This window comes from Equus asinus, chromosome 13, assembly GCF_041296235.1.
Source record: "Equus asinus isolate D_3611 breed Donkey chromosome 13, EquAss-T2T_v2, whole genome shotgun sequence".
Taxonomy (NCBI): Eukaryota; Metazoa; Chordata; class Mammalia; order Perissodactyla; family Equidae; genus Equus; species Equus asinus.
The window spans coordinates 35,659,954-35,682,381 of NC_091802.1; the positions used below are offsets into that span (position 1 = coordinate 35,659,954).

Genomic DNA, 22,428 nt, shown 5'->3' on the forward strand with positions numbered 1-22,428 from the left:
CATTCTTTGAAAGGATGAACTCAACGCAAATAACGTGTCTTGGTTTTTTCCCCTCTAGAGCTCGTGCAGAAGCTGAAGATGCAAGGCAAAAGGCAAAAGATGATGATGATGTAGGTTTATAATTTTGGACTTTTTTTCTTACCTTACCACATTTTGGTATTTTGGGGAAATCTTGCTAATTAAGCTTTGAATATAACATTGTAAAGACAAAAAAGGAAGTCAGAAGACATGTTTATGGTCATGAATAGGATAGCTCATGCTTCCACATGGTATCCAGTGCTCAGCTTTCTAGCTACATGTGTTGTGCTCATTTTTCCTCTGTGACTCTGCTCTGACCTGGGTTTGCATGTTCAAGCTGAAGGACCAACTGGGATATTTTGGAATTTTTTGTTGTTGTCTGCTTTCTTTCAGATTTTGACCTAGGAATTTGAAAGCTTTATTAATAAAAATGTTTAATAGTATTAAACATAAAAAGATGAATTCTAGAAGTTTAATACTAGGCAGTTAGCCCATATTGTTGTCAACATATGTAAATATAAAAGAATAAATATGAGCTTCTTGCCAATATTGTTAGCGTACTAGTTATTCGTTCGTAACTAGGTTATCATTCCTGTAACAGATGTTTGCTGATCAAATGTCACACCTGAGAGAGATGGTGTCCTGGACAGAATGATTATTTGGTGCCACTTCAATCTCTTATTTGTATTTTTTTATGTAATATTTGATACATATAAAAAACATGTAACGTGTAAGCTGTGAATAATAACATTACGTTACAATAAATGAACATTGTGAACCTACCACCCAACCTAAGAACTATAACATTATCAGACATTGAATTTACTCTGTGCTCTGCCCCTCCCAAGGAAACTACTATCTTATATTTCTCAGTTTCTTACCTTTAAAAAAAAAAATGTTATCATGTCACACACATACAAGGTATGGTTTAGTTTTCTTCTTTTTGCATTTTATACTGTATTTAGTCTTGGTGTTACTGCACAAAAAGGGGTTTCTCTGCCTGACGCACATAAAAAGCCAATAATTACACCACTGGCTGTTGAGAAAAGGAAAGGCTTTATTGCCAGGTTGACCAGCAAGGAGACAGGAGGCAAGCCTCTCAAATCTGTCTCCCCCATCCAGGACTTGGGGCACAGTCTAAGAGGTTAGGGGGAGCAGGCTGTTACGCAGAAGCGCTGATGGGGCAGGTTTTGATTGGAGGACTTTAAACATTTATGGTAAGATGTAGAAGGGGCATTAACACTGAATCTTCCTAGACAGCAGACCCCTTGTTTCTGATGAGTCCAGCTTTCAAGTTCCAGTCCTTTGCTTCCGTGGGGGGCAGAATCTTTGGTTGACAGTATTATTTCAGGTCAAGATTTTCTTCTCTGCGCACACTCTGGCTACATGGCTTGCAATTTTTGGCTCTGTACAGCTTTTAACACTCTGTTGATAAGATGGGGTCAGTTTGAACTAGTCCCGTGGTTACATTGGAGACTTGCTTCTTTTACTTAGTATTATGTTTTTGATATCCACCTGTGTTGTAGTATAGTGCTGTAGTTCATTCATGTTCGCTGCTTTATAATACCCCATTATATGAATATATGACAGTTTTTGTATCTGTTTTCCTATTAATGTTTAGGTTGTTTTCAGCTTTTACAACCATAAACAATGTGATTGTTATGAACGTTATGGTACAGGTCTCCTGGTTTCTCCAGGTTATGTACCTGGTAGTGGGATTGCTATGTTGCAAACACAAAGTCCTTTAATCATTTGTTCTTTAACTTTTGTTTAAAGGAGAGGCCAAGTTCTGTGGCAGGAGGACAAAGGAAGAGACTGCTGAGGGCTAAGCTCAGTCTCTTTCTTACTGTCCCAAGCCTTTCAGCTTTGATCCAAAATGTGCATACTCCACTCAGCAAAATAAAAGCCCTACAGTTAAACCAACCTTCCTCTCAGAAGAGCCTTTAGAAACCAGCAAGAGAAGCAAGTTGACTGGAGCATGGCCTTCTGGGTTTTACCCTATTCACATTCCCTATTCTCCCTAAGAAGAATTCTGGTTAATAGAGTGGTCTCCATCTTAATTGTATTAATTAGAGTTGGGTACCTTGGTAGTAACTTTCCAGTAAGTTTACATTTTGCACTGTCCTTGGGTGTATATATGGATTGGTAGTTTGATAAATGAACCCCTTTTGGAACTAACTTGTAACTAATTTCTGAATAACTAGCATTTGTTATAGAACATGAATTTAAAATAATGTTGTTAGAGCAACATTTCCAGGTGACCATTTTAAATCTATGTAGATAACAGTTAACTTTCTTCATTTTAGTTCAAAATCTGCACTATTCTTTGTATTTCCTTTATAATACATTCAAATATCTGTATTTATATTCAGAAATTAAATCGTCTACCTCTTTTCAGTCATAAGTAATTATTTAAATCTCTTTATTGATTTTATTTTTATAAAGCCATTTTTATTTAAGTGATTCATTAGTTTATAAATTAAAGAACGTTTAAAAGCTTAAAGATTTTGCTTAAGTCTGAGATAATGCCAAAACAGATAAAGGCTTCCGAGTGATCTATAGTCTTTTTTTCATTATAGAGTGATATTCCCACAGCCCAGAGGAAGCGGTTTACTAGAGTAGAAATGGCCCGAGTTCTAATGGAGAGAAACCAGTATAAAGAGAGATTGATGGAGCTCCAGGAAGCTGTTCGATGGACAGAGATGATTCGGTTCGTATGAGAAGTTCCTCTGATGTTTTCTACTGTTGTTTCCTAGGTTTGAATATTCCTTCATTCACAGCTAGAGTCCTTCTTGGGGATCCAAGGCCCTTGCTCTGTTAATAGGAGAGACTTTCTAAAGTTACACTTGAAATTAGTAACAAAATGCGATCAAAGTGGGTGTCTTTTGGGCCAGTAAGGGCTCTTGAAAAATGTTTAGAAGTCCCAGGACTTCTAAAAGGCAATTGTGATGAACTTAGGGATGATAGTCATTTTTCAAAAGAAAATTTTCATTTTTCAAAATAGAAATTGACACTACTTTTGCAGTAAAGTTAGGAAAAGATATAAATTTCATCCATCACATAGGAAACTAAATCATTTTTACTTAGTATCTTCCTACAAAATACTCTTGCTTGATTTTCCTCCCTTTCTGACTATTCATGCAAAATGCAACTTCTGTTGACACCTATGTCAATTGGATCTTAAGTCTCGCCTAGTGCTGCCATCTAACGGTCATATTCTTAGTAACAGTATTCCTTACTTTAATTTAGAAAAAGCTTATGAAAAGTTTGTAAATTAGTTGCCACCTAATTTGCCCAGATTTTTTAGTTTGGATTGTCACATCAGATTTACCAGTAACGGTGCACAACTGACACATTGTTTTAAAGTTTATGAATGTATTTCCTAACCTCCAACTTTTACTTCCTTATGATTTTATCATTTATTTAACAATTTATATATCCTTTACCAGAGTCATATGAGAACAAAGTATTTCATATAGCACATTTACAGTTTTGAAAAATTGTAATTGCTTATAACTGCTAAGAAGGAAGGAGATCAATACTCTAATCTTTATTTATTGGACAAAGAAACTAATGTACTAAGAAGTGTGTTCTTAACTCCAGCATTTAATGGGTACTATAAATAATGAATAAATATTTTAAAAACTGAGGCATATAGGCAGGTTCCACTTCTCATAACTATTTTTAATTCTAGCAGCCAAGTGGTAGTCAGCAAGTGAAAAGAAATGGTAACTTACTTTTAACTTTTTCCATTGAATTACAAAATGTTTTTAAAACATTAAAAAAAAATTTTTTTAAATGGTGGAAAGGGGGCCCTGATAGTGGTGACAAGATTCTTACCCCCTTGCTAAATCAGCTTGGAATGCCTTATTTTCTGAAATTTTGTTGAATTACCTATCAATCCACTTTATCCCTTTCCCTGATCGTCTTTTCAGTGATGGAAGAGTTTTAGTCCTGTGAAAAATGACCCATCAGAACAGTCAAGTTACAAGCTGTTTTGTGAGAGCTGGGAGTTAAAGCGATAGAGACCTTTATGTGAAGACAGGGATTTACAAGGCAATATTTTGCTAAAAGGGAGAGTTGGAGGATATCGCTTCAATAAAAATTTTTTAATATTAACATTCAGGCATGTTGACTGTCCAGCACAGGTGACAGCCTTGTCTCTCTCCGTAGATGGAGCTCTCTGAGGAAGGGATGATATGTTGTTTACCTTTGTCGGACGAGCCTTAGCAGACCGCCTGACACGGGATGGGCCACTTATCATTTACTGAGTTTAGTTGTTGACTCTCCTCTGTGTATCCCATGAACTTCTTGGGTTGCTTGTTTTTCAGATAGAAAGCTAGAACATCTCACTGATAACACAATTTTTCTTTCTTTTTTTTCCTTTTTTAATGTAGAGCATCAAGAGAAAATCCAGCCATGCAGGAAAAAAAAAGGTCAAGCATTTGGCAGTTGTAAGTATCTAACAACACATAAAGACATTAGACAGCACTTTGAGGCAAGAAGATTACAGTCAAAACTTATTTGTAAGAATGATTTTGTGTCTTCTTTCTTTTGCAAATGTGGGGTATATAGCTAAACTGAACTTCTTCTTTTTGATACTTAGTGTGCCAGCTCGGTAAGGCTGCTCTTGAGGACAAAAAATAATGCTATCGTAAGCTGCATCATGTTGGTTATGCATTTGGTGGAATCCTCTGCTAAATTAAATAAAATAATGGAGAATTGTTCGTAGAGTTGATAATTACCTGGCTCCTCATTAAATAAGTTACTGATTCACTGGTTGTGTGATTGTAAGGAACAGGGTGAAGATTAGAAATTTAGTATTTGTGGGGTTTGAGTAGTGTGTGTTTATGTGTTTTGGACTTGAATTATGTTTGTGCCAGAAGTACTGTGCATTTACTTTGTTGAAAACTTACCCCTTTTTGGTAAATCTGCTACTTAATAGAAGTGTTGAATTTTTTTTTTTTTGAGTGATGTGAAAATAGTTATTTAAATTGAGCTTAATAAGAGGGTATATAAGATATATGTTAAAATGGTAATATGTGTTCTTGTACTTTATTATAACTATTTTAGAACTGGCATACCAAGCTTCTGCTCAAACCATGCAGCCATAACCTTGCTGTTTAACAACCAGTCTTACTTTGCACCAAGTTGGAGCTAGCTAAGAGTACCATCTTATTTTATTTCTTCATTACGAAAAGTTCCCTGTACTTAAGAGCTTCTTCCTTTCATTATGGGAATTGTTAATTAAAGAAGAGGAATCTGCTACTCTAAGCAATAGTTTCTCTTTCCTGAATGTCTGAGTTTGGCTGTGAGTTATTGCTAAGGCTGCAGTGTGTGATAACAAAAAATCTTTTTGCAGCTTCTAACCCATTGCCTTGTAAAAGCACTCTGGAATTTGTGGGAAATTATGGATTTTTCTTCACAGTGCATGTAATGCATACAGTTATGCACACAAACACACATAGACTTTTTTTCTTTTTAGTTTTAGCCGACTTTTCAGCTCCTCAAGTAATACTGCTAAGAAGCCTGAACCACCTGTTAATCTGAAGTACAATGCACCCACCTCTCATGTTACTCCTTCTGTCAAGAAAAGAAGCAGCACCTTATCTCAGCTCCCTGGGGATAAGTCCAAAGCCTTTGATTTCCTCAGTGAAGAGTAAGTACTTTCCAGACTAGTGGTTATGCCCTAAATAAGTTAACAGTTCAGAATATTCTTGCCCCTGATCAGATCAGCTATAAGGGTTCAGATAAATCTACAAAGAAACTATGTCTGTAACTTGGCTACCTTTAAGTAAATTACTCATAGTCGACACCTTTTATGAAAATTGCATTTCACAGTTTTCCAAAGAGAAGGATTTTTTTTAATGTCTCATTTTTGGTATGACAACAGTGGTTAATGTTAATAGAAATGTTAAAGGCCTGTATTAACCTTTATCCTAATGTTTGAATATTTTGTTTGGTGTCAATAAGACTTGGTTTTCCATCCTGACTGCTACTCATTAGGTACATGAACTTGGGCAAGTTAACCTCTCAGAGCCCCAGTTTCTTTGCCTATAAAATGAGTGTGATAACCTATCTCAGAGGTATTAGGATTAAATTATATCGTGTCTATGAAGTATCTGACACAAAGGTAATTTTTTGTTGTTGTTTTTGCTATTTTAGCAGGAGAGGGGAGATAAGCTGTTTTATATTCACTTAATTAAGAAAAGAAATTTCTTTTCCTTTTAGAACTGAAGCTAGTTTAGCCTCACGAAGAGAACAAAAGAGAGAACAGTATCGCCAGGTGAAGGCGCATGTTCAGAAGGAAGATGGTAGAGTGCAGGCTTTCGGCTGGAGTCTGCCTCAAAAGTACAAACAGGTGACGTGTGCCCGTGGGAAGAGTTTCTGGGGGAACATGCAGGGAGAGAAGAGTGTGCCTGTGCACGAAGAGATCGAAACACATACCCCAGACCTGCTCGGTTCAAGCTGCATAGGCTTGGCAAACATTTAGAGAAGTGTTGGGGGCAGTGCTTTTCAGGCTGTTTTAGAAAACAGCCCTAGAGCTCAGAAGAAATGCCTCTGAGTCTGTGAGAAGGGAGAGGGGTCGACGGGAGGTGGCCGAGTGCATGGAACTTGAGGTATCCTGCTCTGTTGGAATATCTGAAGATTTTGTTTTTTAAAAAAACAGCATCTATTGTTTACAAGTTTTAAAAAGACATTGTCGTGGAGCCTTTCAAACTGTTGACTTAAAACTCAATTCAGGTCTTCAGGAACTTTACCCATCTATTCTGTATTCCCTACCTGTAAACGACTCGACACATGCGTACACACACGCACACTCACTCCCTCCCACACACACACGAATTAGTGTGTCTCTTCTGAGCTCCCATAGCATCTTGATTGCCACTTGATTTTTTCTTATTTTCAAATAAGAGTGACAAAATTAACTTGAACTTGATTTCAAAGAATAAATATGTAACAGCAGCGCTTGCTCATGTCTCAATGTTTCTGTCAGTTCACTTTTGATGAGGCTCACCGATGGCCTTCTGTCCCCTTCCCAATTATTAGGTAACCAATGGTCAAGGGGAAAATAAGATGAAAAATTTACCTGTGCCTGTTTATCTCAGACCTCTAGATGAAAAAGATACATCGATGAAGGTAAATTAATTTTGAAGTTGAAGGAAATGTTTCGTAAACTCTGGGTGGATCTTTTTCCTAAACCAAAAGTGTTTAAGTTCTACTTCTATGGATGAAGTTATTGTTCATTTTGTAGTTTTAGACTGGAATACTTTGAATATTAAAGGCTATGTTTATAATCATTAGATTTTTTAAAGAAATGTGAAAAGTTCTAAACATTTTTAAAGAGAAAATTGCTTAATACCTTTTTTATTTTTTAACCCAAAAAGCTGTGGTGTGCTGTTGGAGTCAATTTATCAGGTGGGAAGACCAGAGATGGTGGTTCTGTTGTTGGAGCAAGTGTATTTTACAAGGATGTTGCTGGTTTGGATGCAGAAGGCAGTAAACAGCGCAGTGCATCTCAGAGTAGTTTAGACAAGTTAGATCAGGAACTTAAGGTGAGTGCGTGCACTAACGTTTGACCTCCTTGGTTCTGAGACTATTAGTTTAGCTCTTGGATCCAAAACTTACTTCTGGATCCAACTTCTAATTAGGATTACTCTGTCCTTGCTTACTCCTCACCCTCTCTCTCTTTTTAAAATCAGTTTTACTGAGATATATTTTACATACAATAAAGTATGTATTTGAAATGGGTACAGTTCAAAGAGTTTTGACAAATGTATACACTTAGGTGACAACCATCACAATCAAGATATAGAACATTTTTATCACTAATCTGCTTTAACTGCTAGTTTTTAGTCTAATTAATATAGAAAGGTGGTGTATTTTCAGCTTTTCAAATAATCTGGAAATAAACTTGAAATATTATTGCCCTTTACTATAATGGCACAGCCTTATGAATATTTACATGTACATATCATTTTAAACATTCATTTTTCTTACTTTGCCTACACAGGAACAGCAGAAGGAGTTGAGAAATCAAGAAGAATTATCCAGTCTAGTCTGGATCTGCACCAGCACTCATTCAGCTACGAAAGTTATCATTATCGATGCTGTTCAACCGGGCAACGTCCTAGACAGTTTCACGGTTTGCAACTCTCACGTTCTGTGTATAGCTAGTGTGCCAGGTAAGAGTGAGTCGTGCACCTCTTCCCACCGTCCACACCTCCTTCCTGGCAGGAACTGAGTTGGTTACTGGAGATATAGTTATGAACCACTTTCATGGAATTTATGTTCTATTTGGGGAAGACCAAAAAAAAGTGGAAACAAATGACTAAATAAGATATTTTGGGATGTTTTGAAGAAAATAAAACAATGGTAATATGGGAGGCAGAGGACAAGGAGCTGTTTAGATTGATTAGTAAGGGAAGGCCTTCCAAAGTTCGGGATTAAATATTACATCATGTGAAAACATTAGTTTAAAATTTAAAGAGCTTCCTGATACATCTACACAATGGAATATTGATAAGCCATAAAAAGACATGAAATTCTGATACATGCTACAGCGTGGATTAACCTTGGAAACATTATGCAAAGTAAAATAACCAAACACAAAGGGACAAATATTGTATGATTCCACTTATATGCGCCATCTAGACAAGGCAAATTCATAAAGACAGAAGCAGGTTAGAGATTGCTGGGGCCAGGAGACCTTGGGGAACAGGGAATTACTGTTTAATGGGTACAGATTTTCTATATAGGGCGATGGAAAAGTTTTAGGCATAGATAGTTGTGATGGCCTCACAACATTGTGAATGTGATGCCGCTGAGTTGTACACTTAAAAATGGTTAAAATGGCAAATTTTATGTTATATATATATGTATATTTTACTACAATAATATTTTTAATGTGGTATAAATAAAAACAGCTTTCTACATAAAGAAAACTGAAGAGATTCATCTTTATGTTGTAGATGCTTCATTTTTAAGTGTCTTACTAATATCTATGACACTGTGTACACCTAAGGGGATTAATTTTCATTTTTTTTTTCCCTTTTTTTTTAAGATTTTATTTTTCCTTTTTCTCCCCAAAGCACCCCGGTACATAGTTGTGTATTTTTAGTTGTGGGTTCTTCTAGTTGTGGCATGTGGGATGCCACCTCAGCATGGCTTGATGAGCGGTGCCGTGTCCACACCCAGGACTCAAACTGGCAAAACCCTGGGCCGCTGAAGCAGAGCACGCGAACTTAACTACTCAGCCACAGGACCAGCCCCTAATTTTTTTTTTTTTCAAAGATCTTATTTTTCCTTCTTCTCCCCAAAGCCCCCCAGTACATAGTTGTATATTTTAGTTGTGTGTCCTTCTAGTTGTGGTGTGTGGGACGCCACCCCAGCATGGCTTGATGAGCAGTGCTAGGTCCGTGCCCAGGATCCAAACTGGCAAAATCCTGGGCCACTGAAGCAGAGTGCATGAACTTACCCACTCAGCCACAGGGCCAGCCCCTGATTAATTTTTAAATAGTGGTGGAAGTCCATATTTCAAATAGTAATCTTGATAGTTAAAAAAATTTTTTTGCTGCCTTGTCAGATATAATTAAATTTCATTGTTCTTAACCTCATGTTAGGTGACTGCTGAGGAGCTCGTGTTAAGAACAGAAGAGTCATTTCTGACATTTTCATGTTTACTTCTGCTTGCATTAATAGAAGTATTATCTTAATCTTTTAAGCTACTATCTCATTTTGTGAAGGTTAATTGAAATAATATTTAAAGTTGCCATCTTGGCAGTAGATTCAAATAGCTATTTGTCTCCCCTGCACACTCTTATTTCAGACCTATAGTTGCCTTAATGGAGAAAATGCTCTTTACAGGAGTTTACTTAGCTATTGAAAGAAGGTTAATCTTGTTTTTCAGGAGCGCGAGAAACAGACTACCCTGCAGGAGAAGAGCTGTCAGAATCAGGACAGGTTGACAAAGCGTCTTTATGTGGAAGCATGACAAGCACTAGCTCAGCAGAGACAGACAGCCTGTTGGGAGGCATCACGGTGGTTGGTTGTTCCACAGAAGGTGTGACAGCAGCTGCCACTTCCCCTAGTACCAATGGTGCTTCTCCGGTGATGGAAAAACCACCAGGTATCTCTGTCCTCCTTATGTACTATCTCTATAGGGTCCAAGCCTATCCCGGATGCCTCATGATGGACTTAGTTTAGATCTTAAAGTGACAAGGATGAAAGAGCTTGAAAGAAGATGCTGTCATTGACTGTTAAATGAAGTCAGGAATTCTCAATTTCATGATAAAGTGTGTGTAGAGGGGTATGCAGAATGGAATTCGATAGCAGAGGTTTGTGTGGTGAAATTATTGGAAGAAAGCTCAAACTTGGAATAGTTAGCATGTTTTATTTATTCCATAGAAAAGGAAGCAGAAAATAGTGAAGTTGATGAAAATGTTCCAACAGCAGAAGAAGCAACTGAAGCCACAGAAGGCAATGCGGGGTCAGCTGAAGACACTGTGGACATCTCCCAAACTGGCGTGTACACAGAGCATGTCTTTACAGATCCTTTGGGAGTTCAAATACCTGAAGACCTCTCGCCAGTCTATCAGTCAAGGTACACAAATGGGTCAACAACTTAGGAAACCACATAAGGACACACATAAAAGGAAGCAAAATCATCTAAAGCAGCCAAAATATTCCCACTAATTGGCATTGTTCTGGCAGATTTAGATGCCATGACTTATTCCCACTATATCTTCATCTATTCCACTTGATTCTCTCTGGATATTTTTTTCCCATTTATTCTCTGTTCCTCCCAACTTAAAATGAAGTATCTTAATCAAAATCTTCGTGGTCACTTTCTCCTCAGTGTGATTTTTTTTTCTTTTGAATTGTTGTACTCACTCTTCCAATCTGTCAATAACTTTGCCATTTTAATCCTCGTGCCTGCTTTCACTCCCACTCTAGTTATCAGCAGAAATTGGCCATTGTTTCAATTTGCCATTATTTCAGTTTCCCCTGGGGGCTTGAATGACCTTTTTGATTTTAGTTTTCTGGCAAACATTTTATTAAAAAACAATTTGTTTTAGGTTCTTCCTTTAAAAGACTGGTGAATCAGGCCCATTTAGTGAATTCTTTAATCTTCTTTCTTGCTTTCTCTAGGCCTGACAGAAAGGCGATGAGGGTCCATCTAAAATGGATCCTTTTTACAATTTAATATTCTTCCTCTTAGTGTATAGAGCAACCAAGTGCCTATTAACATTTAATTGTTAATTTAAGAATAAAGACTTTTTTTATAACTAGTAGGTTGATTTGTCTGTTTTGAATTTGATAACCCAGTTATACCTTTTTCTAAATGTGCTCTGAAAATCCAAAAGAAAGAAAGTTTTGGGGTAGAATACATGTATATTTCAACTTACTAATTTATTTTAGAAAATTCTTTATACTTCATCCCCCATCTGTGTGTGTGTGTGGTTTTAAAACAAACTGTCCCTCCCTCTTCTCTCTCCCCAGAAGAAATCCATAAAATTCAGAATAACTGTAAGGGAGAACCATCATTGTAGTCTGGATTAACTGCTGCAATTCATTACCATGTCTTAACTCTCTTATCTGCACCTTGGGCCTCCTAGTATATTAATGGTACTTCTGGTACACTTGTTGAAATATTTAATGTAAGCATTTAACTTCAGCTTTTCTGGAATTTTAGTGTTTGATCTGTTTTTTTTTAACTGTAAACTAAAGCATAAGAATGATCAATCTCTGAAAATTGTAGGTAAGCATACTCAGATTTTTTTCCTTTTGCCCCACCTTTCCCAGTAATGACTCAGATGTGTATAAAGATCAAATACCAGTATTGCCAAATGAACAAGACTTGGTGAGAGAGGAAGCCCAGAAAATGAGCAGCCTTTTACCGACTATGTGGCTTGGAGCCCAGAATGGCTGGTAGGTGCCAACTCTTTATATTAGCGTGTCTTTAGTCTTTTACTTTTGCTTTTGAAATCAGAAGATAAATAAGTAAACTGTGGTACATACAATGCAAACAACAAGTACATATTAAAGCAAACACTTATATATATATACACATTTTGAGGTTATATTGCAACTACCTCATAAACTGGACTTGCATTGGTTCTAAATGGTAAACCATATGTTTCTTTGTCACAGAGCATTCCCTTTATATAATATTCTTAGAAGAAGAGGTAAATAAAACTTTAAAATCTGGGTGATCCAGAAATAGAAGATCCTGAACAGCATAGAGGCAGAGAATGATTTATGCATAGAAGGTTTATATAGGCTAGAGTGTGTTCAGGAAATACCGGAAATTAATTACTAATGTATCTGGCTGCAGAAAGGCCCAATTCCAAACATGACTTCTTAAGCAGTTCCTAGGAAAACCAGAACAAATCACAGTCTGAAATCTTAGGAGATGATAACTAATATTATGTGGTCTGTTCACTTTCTAGTAGTGTGGGGAGTCTTCCAAAATTGTGCTTTTCCAAAGGTTAAGCAAGCTCACTAGTGCGTGTTTTCCATAGGGGTCTAGTCCTACAAAATGAAGGGTTGGCAGGATTTTTCCATGAAGGGTCAGATAAGAAATATTTAGGCTTTGTGGCCATATGATCTCTGTAGCAACTTGTCAACTCTGTTGTGGTGCAAAAGCAGCCATTGTGTTAACAATACATGAGTGAATTAATGTGGCTATGCTCCAATAAAACTTTATTTTTGGACACTGAAGTTTGAATTTCATATAAATCTTGTATGTCTTCTTCTGACCTTTCCCAAACGTGTAAAAACTGCTTTTAGTTGCAGACTGTACTGAGACAGGTAGAGGGCTGGATTCGGCCGTGAGCCACAGTGTGCCACTCCCTGGAATAAACCGCTCTGTCATCAGAGAGTTACAGTTCAGCATAGTAGAAAAGTACGATCGTTTTTTTCTTTAAGTACCATAATTTTTAAAAAAAGATTTTAGCTAAGGGCTCTGAAGTATGGGGTAGCCTGAAACTAACTGACCATGAATTATTCTAGTTCTGACTTTTCACTTTTCATGTGTTTCTGTTGCTAAAGCAGCTTATTTCTCTGCCCTAGGCCTATGCTTACTCTCCTTGCTGTTTTTGCCCCAAATTTTTATGTTACTCTTCTTTCCTCCCGAGGGACCTTTGTGGTCATTAGTAGATATAAGGAATGACTTGATGTTCTCTATGCCTTACCAGTCTTGATTTTGTTCTTGCAGTTTGTATGTCCATTCATCTGTAGCCCAGTGGAGGAAATGTCTCCATTCTATTAAACTTAAAGATTCGATTCTCAGTATTGTGTAAGTTTTATTTTAGAAATTCTTCCTTTTAAAAATATGTGTTTTGGTACAAACTAGATTTTAAGACTATTAAAGCTAACGTGTACTTCTTGACTAAATCAGCATCCAGATTTTTTTTTACCCTCTTTATGGAATTAGATAAGTTGAGTGAGATTGAAACTCTAACTAGAAAGTAAAATAGAAAACTTTAAGTAGAAGAGAAAACTTGCCAGGTTGATTCCTCACCATGCGGTGAATTCTTTAATACTTTGAGGAGAGAACCAATTAATACCTGTTAATTTATATTTGTTTTAGAATATTCTTTATATTTTGTGAATATGTTGGTTGGGGCATTCATTTACTTAGTCCTTTTCTATATGTTGACTATCAAAAATCAGACCGTTTGTCTGTTAAGTTCACAGAGCTGATGCTGTTAGTTCCACTCAAGGTGTGTGTCTCTGATCTGTGGACCTTTTGTCAATAGTCTGCAATGAGGAGCTTGGACCAGAAAGTGAAACAACTGAGTCACCACACATGCTGTTTATTTAGTTCAGCGGACATTTTCATAGGAAGACGTCCTCAATGAAGAAAAGAGTGTGTTCATTTAGGTTCTGGCGTAGGCTCCTTATCTGTCACAGATTGGCCCTTGGAGAGCCTCTGAACTAGTTCAGTGGCATGTGGTCCCTTCCGTACTCCCGAATGGAAGTTCTGAAATCCCTTTCCCTGTTGCAGACATGTGAAAGGAATCGTGTTGGTGGCCCTGGCTGATGGTACCCTTGCCATCTTTCACAGAGGAGTCGGTAAGTTGTTATGAATGTATAACATCTACACCAATGTGTTGCTTTGCAAAAGCATTTTCAAGCAGATTGGCTTCTTATATTTAAAGAAATGATAGTTAATAGGAGAAGGAATAAAGGTTTAAACTGAATGGTAACAACATATGACATCAGTAAATATGTGAGTGCCTGCCTGGGGGCATATGTTAATAGTTTATATAACTCAGGGAAAATATGTTTACCATAACGAACAAGTCGCTTGTCATTTCATGGTACTCTTATATAATGTGACATGGAGACATTTATTTTTCATTCATATATTTATGAGGAAAATTTAGTGAGAGACTACCTTTTCTTTTGTTCAGTATTTTAAAAATAATTTGCATCCCTTACATCTGGAAAGTTCCTATAAAGAACTTTTAATTGGGTAAGGTTTAATCATTTTCATGTCATGTTATTTATATTCTTCCCCTTTAAAACCAGTGTTTCCATCATCTATAGATGAAAAGGTGGTGGTGTCAGAAAACCTGCACTGAGTTAATTAAGTTGAGGGAATTGAGCGTGTAACACTTCATAACTCCTTGGTATATGTATCAACCAAAACTGATAATTTATTTCTACCTACTAGATTGGTAGATCAAGGAAATATTATATAAACACAAATACACCGAATTCAGATTTTAGCAAATCTTTCCCCAAAGTCTCATATCCTTTTGGGCTTGGAGAAATGTGGGGTAGATGGTACTTGGGTACCTTTGTAGCTGGCCATTGCCTAGAGATTGCTGGTTTATGACTCCATGTCTTCCAAGAGCGAGAGGGCTCTGTTTCACCTTATTCAGACCCTTTATAGACTTTCTCTGAGTTTAATCCTCTTAGCAAATTAAGGGAAAGGTTCTGATGTCATCCTCATTTTATAGATGAGAAAACTGAGGCACGGAATGTTTTAATCACTTGTTTGTGGTCACTCAGCTAATAAGTGGAAGAGCCTAGAAAAAATGGAATAATAAATGTTTTGGTAAACTGAATCCAAAATTATATTGACAGAACAGACAAAATACATTTAATAAAGATAAATGTAGAGTCCTGCATTTGGGTTCAGAAGAGTAAGATGAAGGAGACATGTCTGAAGAGTGAGAATTACCTGAAGATTGACTACAAACTGAATACAAGTTAGTTAACATCTTAAGCCTCCTAGAAACTGGTGTCCAGAATAGGGCCAATGATAATACTGCTCCACTCTGGTAGGTAGACAACATATTAAATGGATGTGGACAAAGCAGAGTTAGGATGAAAGGTCTATAAACTGTAGTATGTACAAAATACATGCCAAGGATGCTTGGAAAGAAGCCATAGGGCAGTAACAAAGAAGCGGGACTGAATTTATTCTGTTTCCATTGGGCAAAATTGCAGACTAAAGGGCGATTACATACAAAGAGACAGACTTTAGCTAGGTACAGGGAATATTTTTCAGACAATTATAGCTTTCTGAAAATGGAACAGCTGCTTTGTGAGACAGTGCACTTTCTTTCACTGAAATTGTTCAAGCAAAGCTACAAGGAAAAGCAAGCTTCCAGTGGTTGGTTCTCATTTGTATTTCTGTCATCACTAAAATTATAGTTTGCATAATTCCTAAAGTGTTAGCAGTGAGTTGCCTTTGAATTCAAGAAACTACATCAAAATGCAAGTGAGTGAGAGATTATCCAAAAAATAACCTTAAATCTATTCTAATTCTTAAAATATTATTATAAACTGATAACTTATAACTAGTTTATCACATGACTGCTGTTGAGAGCATGGGGTCCAGGTACTAGGTGGCCAGATGACCTTTGCTTCCCCAACTTTGCAGTTTATAGAATAAGAGAACACAGTCTCTGCAAATAAAAGATACACTGAATACACGTATTTTGGGGTGCTTCATCAATAAATTTCCTTATACACCCAAATAGAATGTTTCTTGTGTTAAAATTGAGTAAAAAGTGTGTGCATTAGCTAATAATCATATTTCTTATTTTAAAGACGGGCAGTGGGATTTGTCAAACTATCACCTGTTAGACCTTGGACGGCCTCACCATTCCATCCGATGCATGACTGTGGTACATGACAAAGTCTGGTGTGGTTACAGGAACAAGATCTATGTGGTTCAACCAAAGGCCATGAAAATAGAGGCAAGTTAACCCATGTTTTCTGTACTTATTGAATTTGAATTATCTGAAGACTCATTCTTTTCAGCTTCTTTAGGAATTGTTTTCTGAGTTGTGTGTTTTAGGGCGCTTTGAGGATGCCTTGGATAGCATCTTAGCTTTCCGTGTTGCTTCACTGCTCTTGCCACTTTTGACTATGAGGGTGGGAAGTAGTTTTTTTAAAAAAGGAAGAATATTGACCCATGATTGTTTAAATGTGTGTCTGAATATCCATAGATGCCTACGTGTATTATTTGAATATGTGGTTGTTTTGTTTTGTTTTGACTTTTTGTTTTATTCTTTTTTTGAAAATTGGCACCTGAGCTAACATCTGTTGCCAATCCTTCTTCTTCTTCTTCTCCCCAAAGCCCCCAGTACGTAGTTGTATATCCTTCTTTGGGACGCCACCTCAGCATGTCCTGAGCGGTACTATGTCCGCACCCAGGATCCGAACCAGTGAAACCCTGGGCCGCCAAAGCGGAGCATGTGAACGTAACCACTCGGCCACGGGGTCAGCCCCGTGAATATGTGGTTCTTGATCTGTTTAGTTATGTATGAATTGTTTGGGAGGAAGATTCCCAAGTCTCCACCACCCCCTGTGTATCTGGGCGAATCCATTTGTATGTCACAGACTGAGAAATAAGATAGCAGTGAGAATTTGTTGTAAAAAGAAAAACCTCTTAGCATTGCTTTCTTAAAAGTTTTGCTATCGTATATAAATTCATTCTAATTGTTTAAAAAAAAGAAAAACTTACAGCAGGAAAATTTTAAGGTAAAAGTTCTCCTTCTCCCTTTGACCCAAAACCCATTCCCTTCCCTACAAGTCCCAAAGTAACCATTTGGTGTCTTTTTTCCAGATCTGTTCTGTAAATGTAAAAACACACATACACACACACACACACACACACACACACACACACACACACACGGAGCAATGTAGGTTCCTTTCTGTTTAATTATAAATAGAATCTTACTTTGTATATTGCTCTGCAACCATACAAAATCCTGAGATCAAATTCAGTCTTTTTGTTGAACACTGTTACATAGTATGGATGTGCCTGTGTTGCTTTCCTAAGTTGATATACTGTAAAATGCTGAAATCCAGCATCCTTTAGTTGTTTGTTCTTGATTTTGTTTTGCAGTTCAGGATAAAAGTAGTTGTGTCTGTATATAAGAGTAATCATATTTAAAGTGTAAACAACACTTAGACTCCTCTTTTCATATATAGTCTGCCAAATTGTTGTGCACCTTAGCACAGTTTTTAAACATGAACTCCTATGTAATAAAAGTAATATTGTGCCTGAACAATCTTTCCTAGAAATCATTTGATGCACACCCCAGGAAGGAGAGCCAAGTGCGGCAGCTTGCATGGGTGGGTGATGGCGTGTGGGTCTCCATTCGTTTGGATTCCACGCTCCGTCTCTATCATGCACACACTTATCAACATCTACAGGATGTGGACATTGAGCCTTATGTAAGCAAAATGTTAGGTAAGCTTCCACAGCATTTTATCTTTGTCAATCAAAGAAAATTCTTTTTGTTTTTGTGTGTGAGGAAGATTGGCCCTGAGCTAACATTTGTTGCCAACCTTCCTCTTTTTGCTTGAGGAAGGTTGTCGCTGAGCTAACATCTGTGCCAGTCTTCCTCTATTTTATGTGGGATGCTGCCACAGCATGGCTTGATGAGCAGTGCTAGGTCCGCTCCCAGGATCCAAACCTGGGAACCCTTGGCCACCAAAGTGGAATACACGAATGTAACCACTATGCCACTGGGCCAGCCCTGAAAATGATTTATTTTTAAATGGTCTCAAATGCTCAGTAGAACCAACGAATAAATTGCCTCAGGAATAGTGATCTCTTCTCACTGAAACTATCAGGCCAGATGCTCTATCTACCTTGTGGCTATTGACGGAAATTTAGGATCATTTTTGACTCCTCTCTTATTCCCCACATCTTGAATCAATCACCGGGAACTGTCAAGTCTGCCTCCAAAAATATCTTAAATCAAGTACTTCTTTATCTCTACCACTATCCCTGTAGGCCAGGCCATCATCCTTTCTCCACTGGATAACCATGAACCTTGGAGCTGGTTCTCACTTCCACTCCAGTCTGTTCTCTGCATAGCAAACTATGTGCAAATATCACTGTGACATACTTCCACTTACATAGTGCCAGCCATTTTTAGAATATTCCTGCCTTTAAGTGAGGTGATGTTTTGTGACATGTCCAGAAGAACTTAAATGGCCTGGACCACTCTCCTCACTCACTCTGTTCTGCCCACACTGACCAAATTCAGCAAGTTCTTTCCCATTTCAGGGCCCTCACATGTTCTTTATCCTCTGCCTGAGATGTTCAAGAAGAACTTCTTGAAGGTCCCTTTTTACTTGGCTTTCAGGTCGTAGCTTACATGTCACATCCAGAAGAGACCTTTCCTGATCTCCCAGTTTGACTTAGGTCCTCTCATACTTTTCCTTTATGGGCTTAACATTACTGTGGTTGTACCAGTATTATTTGATTCTTGTTTACTGGCTCTCTGCCCCACAGACCATAAGCCCCATGAAGGGCAGAGGCCATCTCTGGTTTGTTCCCTGCTGTATTCTTAGCACCTAATAGTGCTATATGACTATTAGGGAGTCATAAAGGCTTCCTTTATGAAGAGAGGTTGAACTATGTCAGTGGTTTTTAACCTTTTTAGGGTCATTGCCCTATGTACCCTCTGCCTAGAATCAGGGATATACTTTGACCATAGGTTAAAGATCTCTAGCTTAGGCTGAATAGTTGTTAAGGCTCCTTCTAACCCTGTGATTCCATGATCACCCTCAGTTCTTATAAGTAAAACTTATGAGTGACTAAACGCTGTTTGTCTTAAATGTTTAATGGTTTTGGCTCTCAAATCCCAGAAAATAAGATCAGTTGTAAAAATTCCCTTGAATTAAAAAAGTGGCGTTCATTCTCTCTAAATTATATGCCTACAGTGTCCTAAAATTTCTAAACTGCTTTAGAACGTAAATGTGTAAGCAAGGAAAGAGTGTAGATTTTGTTAGCCAAAGTTTTTTATCTATGTAAAGAAATTTAAGGCAAACCAGAACTCTTTTAGCTTATAAAATCAAAAGACATTTGATTTCCCAGTCTAGTAAACTCTTATTTTTGTCGAGGATTTTTGTTTTGTTTTGTGGTTTGGTTTGGTTCGATTTTGCAGCTGCCTAATTAAATCCTGTGTCATATTTCCTGATCAACAGTACCTTCTTTCTGAATGATAATGTAATGCCAGCCACTTTTAGATTTTTCTTTTTCCATTAACCATTAATTGTCAGGTGATAAAGCCAAATGAGAATTTATTTTGATGTACACCTTCAGGAAACATCCAGCTAACTCTGTCACATTTGCTCTCTGTTATAATAATCCAGCTACTCTGAAGGACTTGGAACCTCGAATGTCATCTGCTCTGGTTTCTCAATAAAATATTTCCCCCCACTCTACAGGTACTGGAAAATTGGGCTTCTCCTTTGTGCGGATCACAGCTCTCATGGTGTCTTGTAATCGTTTGTGGGTGGGGACAGGAAACGGTGTCATCATCTCCATCCCATTGACAGAAAGTAAGTATAATTGTAGTTAACTGTTGTAGTGCAGACAGGAGAGTTACAGAGAACAGTCATGTCCAGAATTCAGGCAGAAGGAGTTGTTTTGGTGTTGGCAAATCTGTAGTGATTCAGAAAATCAAGCAGGTGGCAAAGATGTAACCTTTGTTCCTTTACTCTTTCTATGAAACTTAGAAACTCCGGTGAATAACAGTTTCTGTGTATCAGGGCCAATATTTATCATTAAAAGTTTTCATTGTGAGAAGCTGTTTTTCTCAATTCAGGAATCACAGTCCTATTTCAGCTTTTAAATAAAAGTGGAAGTCCATTTTTCTTTCAGCTTTATTATACCAGTATCCAGAAACACTACCCAACATTCATTCTCATTGTTCATATCTCCCTAGCAGTTAGTTTAGGATATTCCGTTTGGCATATTTGAGGTTTAGAAAAAGTTGTGGGAGAAGTTTCTCAGGAGGTCAGCAAGCCCTTCCTTATTCTGGAGACAAACCATCTCCCGTGTATTTGAAAAGAATGTGAACAAATTGTACATTGTATGTTTTCTATATTATGTTCTGTTATTATTATTTTTGTGAACAAAATGTACATTGTATGCTTTTCATATTCTGTTCCATTACATTGATCATTCATTAAATGAGTGTTTTTGTGTTGCAAAATTCACGAGCAGGAAATGGTTTGAAAACGAGTGCCATAAGTCCATAAAGTGGGTTAATAAACACCTCAGAATTGCCCCACGTTTTTTCAAGGGAAAGGGACAAGGACTGGAAGGCAGTATAGCTGGAGCCTATAAAGAGCCTAAATTCTTAATCCCAGCTGTTTTTTCTGCAATTACTTACCAATGTACATGTTTAGACCACTTCTTATTTCCTAAGAGATTCTAGGATCCCCAGAATTCATTTCAGTTCTTTTTATAAAGAACTTACTTTTTAAAGTTCCATCCATTTTAGCATAGTTGTATGAACAGGATTTCTTAAAGAAAAATGGGAAATATTAGTATTTAGGAAATGGTCTTTATTCACTGCTTATTCACTGAAATTGCTTTATAATTAAGAAAAGCAAAATCACAGTAAATCAAACTGTCCTTTTTGATCAGAGATATTCTGTGGAGGCTTTGTAAGAACTTTGTGTGTTACTTGGTGTTATACCAGTTAGACTTTGTTAATTTAGTTAGGAGCTTTGAACGCCAAGTTGCCAGATAGAAGACGCTGAGAGTGGTGGCTCGCAGTAATTCTTCTCCTCCCTGTCGTGCACCTCTCCATGTCCCCTTTCCTCCTCTCTCACTTTAGCCGTAATCCTCCACCAGGGACGTTTACTGGGGCTGAGGGGTAAGTGCAGATCCTGAACCAAACTCTTCTTCCTGGCTTGATAGCCACTGTGAGGCTGTTCTCACGTCTCTAGATGCCCTCTTGAATGTTCCTAAATGTCATCCACTTGCAGTCACCGCATCGCAGCAGGTGTTTTTTCGTTTTTGTTTTTTCAGTGTTTGTTACATGGCCACCAAACTACTGCTCAGCAGCTTAGTCTATTTATCATCTTTTGTTGCAGCTGAACTTTCTTTCAGACTTTGTTTTCCTTCCAATAAAAACACAAAACATCTCTTAAAACTGTCATTAATCTACATTGTTTACTCTTGTTACCAATCATGTTTCTTTCATTCACTTACTTGCCCATGGAAGGGGGATGTTTTGTGAGTCTGGTCATTCTAAAATAATCCAGCAAAAGCATCAGTCTGGTGTAAATAAAAGCTACTCTCTTGTAGTGGCTGGGTCCTTTTAAACACGTCTTTTTACCGCCGCCCTCAAGGAGATGTTCTTACCACAGGGGCAAAAAATCAGAAGATAAACTATAAAAATTTTATTCAAACTGTATGTAACTATTTTACTTTACTTTAAACTATGTAACTGGTTAGTTTTCTAAAGTGGGGTTAAAAAACAAAATAAAATAGGCATACCTAAGATGCAGATGTTTTATTTTGTTAACAAAAATGATTTTTCAAAAATTAGAAGATGTGTTTAAAAAGTAAGCTTAGTTATTGCTAGACTGGCAAAATCCCCTACTCCATTCACTGAGGTACTTAAAAATAACTAGCATGCTATATATCTTTTTTTCCAGCTTTGTCTTGAATTGGCATTGCGGCCCTTGTTTTATCTCAACTGGCTGTAGCTTTTAGATAATATCATAAGGATTAACCAGTAACCTCTTGCATCATTACTATTTTCCAGGGGAAAATATTTGGTATTTGGTTTTTCTCTTGCAGCAAATAAAACCTCAGGAGCACCAGGAAATCGTCCTGGAAGTGTAATCCGAGTATATGGTGATGAAAACAGTGATAAAGTGACTCCAGGGACCTTTATACCCTATTGTTCAATGGCACACGCACAGCTTTGCTTCCATGGGCACCGGGATGCTGTGAAATTCTTTGTGGCAGTCCCAGGTGAGTTAGACGATTCTATGGAGAAGTTGCATGTAATTAACTCTCTTCTGTCTCTTGGTTCCACTATGTAGTCTAATGCTAAGTACTGGAACTTCAGATAATTCCAGTATGATATATGAAAAGTTCAGTAATGGAGGTATTGATAA

General features: G+C 37.3%; 1 protein-coding gene across 9 annotated transcripts in view; it reads left to right on the top strand.

Annotated features, from left to right (window-relative positions):
- Window positions 1-22,428, top strand: part of SPAG9 (sperm associated antigen 9) — a 126,509-nt gene that overhangs the window by 93,617 nt on the left and 10,464 nt on the right. For 5 of the 9 annotated variants that reach the window (XM_044744225.2, XM_044744228.2, XM_044744230.1 and 2 more), the window contains 18 exons: window positions 59-110; window positions 2,598-2,728; window positions 4,416-4,472; window positions 5,504-5,677; window positions 6,250-6,379; window positions 7,069-7,158; window positions 7,407-7,574; window positions 8,033-8,204; window positions 9,929-10,147; window positions 10,426-10,621; window positions 11,824-11,949; window positions 13,238-13,318; window positions 14,030-14,097; window positions 16,090-16,238; window positions 17,572-17,743; window positions 19,735-19,848; window positions 21,135-21,173; window positions 22,106-22,282. In XM_044744225.2, the coding sequence (XP_044600160.1) occupies window positions 59-110; window positions 2,598-2,728; window positions 4,416-4,472; window positions 5,504-5,677; window positions 6,250-6,379; window positions 7,069-7,158; window positions 7,407-7,574; window positions 8,033-8,204; window positions 9,929-10,147; window positions 10,426-10,621; window positions 11,824-11,949; window positions 13,238-13,318; window positions 14,030-14,097; window positions 16,090-16,238; window positions 17,572-17,743; window positions 19,735-19,848; window positions 21,135-21,173; window positions 22,106-22,282 (2,315 nt within the window). The remainder of the gene's footprint in view (window positions 1-58; window positions 111-2,597; window positions 2,729-4,415; window positions 4,473-5,503; window positions 5,678-6,249; window positions 6,380-7,068; window positions 7,159-7,406; window positions 7,575-8,032; window positions 8,205-9,928; window positions 10,148-10,425; window positions 10,622-11,823; window positions 11,950-13,237; window positions 13,319-14,029; window positions 14,098-16,089; window positions 16,239-17,571; window positions 17,744-19,734; window positions 19,849-21,134; window positions 21,174-22,105; window positions 22,283-22,428) is intronic. The other 4 variants (XM_044744227.2, XM_044744229.2, XM_070483002.1 and 1 more) reach the window with 1 other exon arrangement.